This window comes from Limulus polyphemus, unplaced genomic scaffold (assembly GCF_000517525.1).
Source record: "Limulus polyphemus unplaced genomic scaffold, Limulus_polyphemus-2.1.2 Scaffold7579, whole genome shotgun sequence".
NCBI lineage: Eukaryota > Metazoa > Arthropoda > Merostomata > Xiphosura > Limulidae > Limulus > Limulus polyphemus.
The window spans coordinates 10,368-16,934 of record NW_013673189.1 but is presented as its reverse complement, the minus strand read 5'-3'; the positions used below and the strand labels follow the sequence as shown (position 1 = coordinate 16,934).

At 35.5% G+C, this 6,567-nt stretch overlaps 1 protein-coding gene across 1 annotated transcript in view; it reads left to right on the top strand.

The window, feature by feature from the left end:
* LOC106474711 overlaps positions 1-6,567 on the top strand; it is a gene marked incomplete at its 5' end in the record, with an annotated part of 25,568 nt that overhangs the window by 13,193 nt on the left and 5,808 nt on the right. Inside the window, 4 exons of the mRNA XM_022403013.1 lie at positions 949-1,141; positions 2,940-3,104; positions 5,681-5,743; positions 5,975-5,979. Of these exons, the coding sequence (XP_022258721.1) occupies positions 949-1,141; positions 2,940-3,104; positions 5,681-5,743; positions 5,975-5,979 (426 nt within the window). The remainder of the gene's footprint in view (positions 1-948; positions 1,142-2,939; positions 3,105-5,680; positions 5,744-5,974; positions 5,980-6,567) is intronic.

Below are 6,567 nucleotides of genomic sequence, written 5' to 3'. Positions count from 1 at the left end.
TGTTACATGTTGTGTGTTTTCTACACATTTTAGCATCATGTTATATGTGTGTTTTCTACACATTCTAGCATCATGTTACATGTTGTGTGTTTTCTACACATTGTAGCATTATGTTATATGTGTGTTTTCTACACATTCTAGCATCATGTTACATGTTGTGTGTTTTCTACACATTCTAGCATTATGTTATATGTGTGTTTTCTACACATTCTAGCATCATGTTACATGTTGTATGTTTTCTACACATTCTAGCATCATGTTACATGTGTGTTTTCTACACATTTTAGCATCATGTTATATGTGTGTTTTCTACACATTCTAGCATCATGTTACATGTTGTGTGTTTTCTACACGTTCTAGCATCATATTACATGTTGTGTGTTTTCTACACGTTCTAGCATCATATTACATGTGTGTTTTCTACAGATTCTAGCATCATGTTATATGTGTGTTTTCTACAGATTCTAGCATCATGTTATATGTGTGTTTTCTACACATTCTAGCATCATGTTACATGTTGTGTGTTTTCTACACATTCTAGCATCATGTTACATGTTGTGTGTTTTCTACACGTTCTAGCATCATATTACATGTGTGTTTTCTACAGATTCTAGCATCATGTTACATGTTGTGTGTTTTCTACACGTTCTAGCATCATGTTACATGTGTGTTTTCTACAGATTCTAGCATCATGTTATATGTGTGTTTTCTACACATTCTAGCATCATGTTACATGTTGTGTGTTTTCTACACATTCTAGCATCATGTTACAAGTTGTGTGTTTTCTACAGATTCTAGCATCCTAAAACTCCAAGTGTTACAAGTTGTGTGTTTTCTACAGATTCTAGCATCCTAACACTCCAAGTGTTACAAGTTGTGTGTTTTCTACAGATTCTAGCATCCTAACACTCCAAGTGTTACAAGTTGTGTGTTTTCTACAGATTCTAGCATCCTAAAACTCCAAGTGTTAAATGTTATGTTTTCTGCTACAGCGGAGAGTCTTTCTACAACTGTGTTTGGCTCCAACGACGAAGTCACAACATCGTGGAGATGATGTTAGGATCCACTCCTAGTTCCCAGTTTTCGGAAGATCTGTGCAGGGATGAACAGTTTCAGACCAAAGAATGGATCACACAAGGAAGTAAGGATCACTAAAACACTCGCCAACATAATTATCGCATCAGTCTCCCTAACACTTCACTCAGACCCGAAATTTACGAAGTTACTTGATAGATTACATACAAGACTGGTTATTGTTCATTACTTATAATCTACCGAGCGTGGCCAACTGGTTTAAAATGCTCAGACTGTGAATCCTAAGGTTCATGTTTCGCAGTCCAATGGCGGAAAAAACACTTTTCGTTCTTAAGAGTTGTGGGTGCACAATAAGAGTAACAGTCAAACCTCACTATTCGGTCAGACCAGAGTATCCCAAGGGTTGCTACTGTTGACTAACTATCTAGTCTATCAATTCAAACTTATAGACGACTATTTCAGACACAAACAGTCAAACCTCACTATTTGGTCAGACCAGAGTATCCCAAGGGTTGTTACTGTTGATAAGTTTGAATTGATAGACTAGACAGTTAGTGGACGACTATTTCTGACAGAAACAGTCAAACCTCACTATTTGGTCAGACAAGTGTATCCCAAGGGTTGCTACTGTTTACTAACTGTCTAGTCTATCAATTCAAACTTATGGACGACACAAACAGTCAAGAAAAGTCGTTTAAGAATAAGTAAAACATTTTTTAAGTTTCAGTTATTGTTACTTCTGTTATAAATTTATGTTTTTTTATTAGTAACAGAAAGTTCGAGTTATGTTTTAAGATTTAGTAAATAATAGCAACTAAATTCGGCGTATTTACCCATAATCCTCAAAGCGACTGTCAAGATGAAATATTATTCCAAAATTTGCACAACTACACAGGTGAATTTTTTTGTTCATAATCCCCCTACAACGACTCCACCCAATAACCTTCCAGACATAAATAATTTGTTTGTTTTAGGGCAAAGCCTCATAGGGCTATCTTTTGTGTCCACTGCGGAGAATCTAACCTCTAATTTTAGCATTGTAAATCCGTAGAGTTATAGACGAGGAAGAAACCCTGTACGAAAGAAATACAACTATCATAAAAAATATTAGTTTCTATAAGCGATAAAAAATACACAGAACTTAAATTAATTTATTATACATATATTTTTTAGAAACATTAAAATATATTTATTTACTGTTTAATATTGTTAAGACATTTACTGTTTTATTGGTTGATAAAGTTTGTTTGTTTATCTGCAAAGCTAGTCAATATTTATCTGTGTTAGCCGTCTCTACCTTTGAACTTATAGACTAGAGGGAAGGCAGTTAGTCACCATCACACACCGCCATCTATTGAGCTTCTTTAATCTACGGGTTCTCGGGTTTTTTCGTCTGCGTACCACTTCAGCGGGGCAAACCCGGACTAGCTACCGGTCCTATCCCACCTGTTCTGTTTTGAACCAGTCCGTAGACTACACTTTGAGAACTACTACTCTAATCAAATAGTAGGATTTTACTGTTACTCTTATCGAACACCCACGATGATTTTACTGCTATGAAACGAAATCCACTAGGCCACGCCCTGTCCACAGATTGTAAAACAGTTACGAAATCAACAGTAAAATTCAGGGGCTTTTTTTTCCTCGACGTACAGATAGCCCAACACCAAGCTATATATTTATGTGTTTAAAAGAAGTTCTTATATTTTGACCGTCACTTTCATATTAATATATAAAATTTATACTTTTTATCCTAAAGTCATACTTTTCCTAACATTTGTTTTTCGTTTTAAAGTTCCTATTGTTTGCCGCCAGGTGTCCTTACGCATTATAAGGAATTCTGTCTATCTTCATACTTCCTTTTCTTCTCAAAGCTTCAACTTATCTATTCTTGTCATCCATAGAAGTTGTCGTGAAAGAGGCCACGTCTTGTCCCATCACCGGAGACTATACGGGCGTGGTTCCCGACACCACGGGACTGTGTGCCAAGGTAGCTTCTGACTGTAACAATCCAGACGTTATGTTCTACTCCGTCAGTAGCTGCTCCAACAAATCGCACGTTTATGAAGGTAAGATTTGAATTTTTACTGATCAGCTATGCCTCCAAATAAAACTCCAATTGTTACATTCATAATTAATTAAATAAGGTGTTTAAATAAATAAAAACCATTGTGTTCAAATACCTTATCCTAATGTTGCATAAATATAAGTGATGAGAAATTACACGTCATCAATTTGATCCAGTTTACACCATAACAGTTGGTGTTCAAGTAATTACTGTGTCTGTCGTATTTCATCTGTCTTGAAGAGTCTTGGTATTATCCGAAAGACCTCGTCGGCCCCAGATATAGAAGATATAATGTAGTTGACATATTGTTTTACATTCTTCTTTACTTTCACCATAACAGTTGGTGTTCAAGTAATTACTGTGTCTGTCGTATTTCATCTGTCTTGAAGAGTCTTGGTATTATCCGAAAGACCTCGTCGGCCCCGGATATAGAAGATATAATGTGGTTGACATATTGTTTTACATTCTTCTTTACTTTCAATCAAAAGTGCGTATTCATAATTAAATCAATTACATTACCTGTGCGTTTTCTACATAGAGTTACGGCTTGTGTTAATTTCTTGGTTTTTTATCACTAAAGCATAAAATTTTTCTTCAACAAGTTCTAAGTGGCAAAATCAAAATAAAGATAAAATATACAAATGTCCAACTATTTTTATTTCTTGTAGTTCACGGTTATAGTTGGCCTGAAATGTGGAGTTTTTATCACTTCCGAGTTTCGACTTTAACTACCTTGAAACCTCTGATCTGTGACAAGATCATAACATGATTATTCATCAGTCACTTTAAACTACTCATCTGTGACAAGATCATAACATGAAAATTTATCAGTCACTTTAAACTACTGATCTGTAACAAGATCATAACATGAAAATTTATCAGTCACTTTAAACTACTCATCTGTGACAAGATCATAACATGAAAATTTATCAGTCACTTTAAATTACTCATCTGTAACAAGATCATAACATGAATATTGATCAGTCACTTTAAACTACTCATCTGTGACAAGATCATAACATGAAAATTGATCAGTCACTTTAAACTACTCATCTGTGACAAGATCATAACATGAAAATTCATCAGTCACTTTAAACTACTCATCTGTAACAAGATCATAACATGAATATTCATCAGTCACTTTAAACTACTCATCTGTAACAAGATCATAACATGAATATTCATCAGTGATTTTAAACTACTCGCCTGCGACAAGATCATATGAATCAAATATTTTGTTTGTTGAAACTTTACACCAGGCCGACTGAATGACTTTCTAATTCGGTCACACGCACGAGTAAACACTACGCCTCTTGGAAAGCGCCTCCTATAACAAACACTCTCTACGGTAGAACGTCGACCTTGCGATGAGTATCGGCTGTCTGGAATTTCACGTTTTTGCCGAGATTTGTGTTTTCGTGCAGGCGAGGGTAAAACTGCGTGTCTGTACTCACACCGACACGCTGAATTCATCTGAATTACTGGATACAACACGATTTAAGATAGAAATGGAGAAATGAAAGGCGCATATTTTCCTTGTACTTACTATAAAAACTGGAATGAGATATTTTGAACGGGTTCGAAGAGAAAAAGCTCCATTTCTTTGATGACTAAAATGTTCACGTCAGCTATTGTTTTCAGACTGGATACGACATGAGTAATCGGAACTATGTTGTTTCTTACTTCTAGAAATTGTGATACAACAGCGTGAAATTAGGTTTACTTTGGTGGAGTTTACCCTTGGAATACTTTGTCTTGAAAGAGAAGAAAGTGCTCAAATAAAGGTTGCTGTGCTGTGAATATTCTATTGTTCTCCGTATAAAACTTTTATTTGATGAAATAAAATTTTAAAAAGTAAACGTTTCTCAGAAGAAACGGTACAAAAAAGTTTCGCTCGTTGGTTTCTGGAATTTAACGTGAGAATAAGCCGATGTACTGACTGGCATTATGAAATACACCAGTATTAGTGAGGCCTTCTTTAGCGACAGGTTAATATTTATTATACAACAGTAATACAAGCGACGTGAGCGACATACCAGTGTACAAAAGCCGGGCATTGTTAGGTAGATAATAACAGTAGAAACTAATTACTTGCACGCAAGAAGACGTTCTCCCCAGAGAGAAAGTTACCAACGGAAGTAACTTTAACCTACGAGCTGACGATTCGAACCTCGGCACGAAAATTGCTACTGTAATACACATATGTAACAGATTTACCAGCATATATACGTGGGTGAATTGTCTCGGTCGTGACTCTAATCAACGTTTTCCGAATAGAACACCCTATCCTCTAATTTTATGGCTTATTTACGGCGCATGCAGACATGCCATATTAAAGTTAACCTCCAGGGAGCGAGTTATATATCATGAACATTACAATACAAGCCCTCTCTATACGTTATGTTCTTTAAAATCTGATATTTGAAGTTATTTAATTTAAAAACGTGAGATGTATGTTGTTTTATTTTGTATTTTCCTGGTGTTAGAACGATTTAATTTTGTTTGTGTTTGTTAGTCACTGCCAGTTTAAGAAATACGTTCCCGTTTAGGTTTTCATAACTTTCGTTCATTTATCAGAACGAGTGTACCGGTGCATTGGAAACTGGGAAGAAAGTGGCGCCCTCTTTACTTACACAAGAAGTTTATTATACTAAGGGGTGGAAAGCTGAATATTTATCGTGTCTATTTTAACCATATAAACGAACTACAATAACAGTACACGATTTTATAGGTAAGCCTTTTTCCTTCATGAGACTGGTACTAAGTTATTAATAAATGTAATTTTAATTGAGAATTCACACCAGTTTTTGTTTTTTCCAAAATTTTGAATTTTTTGAAATAGTATTCCATTTTTATACAACTTCAAACTAGATAAAGTTGGCAGAAAATGAAAAGTCTAAACCTTTTAAGAATTTTCGAGCACTAAATGTAGAAATCACTTTGATATATGTTTGTTCTACTCACGAAACATTGGCGTCCTTGAATGTCCTCACGTTTCATATTACCAGTATAGTCCAGAATTTTGGTTGTGTGCCCTTGACAGAAAAATAAAATATTGTTGCGTCAGCGAGGTCACGTGACTAGTATCACGCCACTTCTTTCTCGAAACTTCGTGAATTGTCGGGAGATTACTAGATTGGGGGTAGTATGGTATATATAAGATGGTCACAACGTGACGGGACAATGTGTAGGTAATGAGTAATTGAATGTATGCGGACAAAATATTGTTGGCCACGTGAGACGTGAGCGTTTGTTATAGCGCGACTGTTGAAATTAAGTGTATCGTAAGTTGTATTCGGAAATAATAAACCAGTTTTATTTAACAAAGGACTTGTGTCGCTAAAGGTTCGTCGGAACGAATTTACGGAAAACTAACTAACGACTGGAGGTGTAACAATATTGTTACGTCTCTGGTCGTTAGTTAACTTTCCGTATAATTTCTTTCCGATGAAACATTACCGACA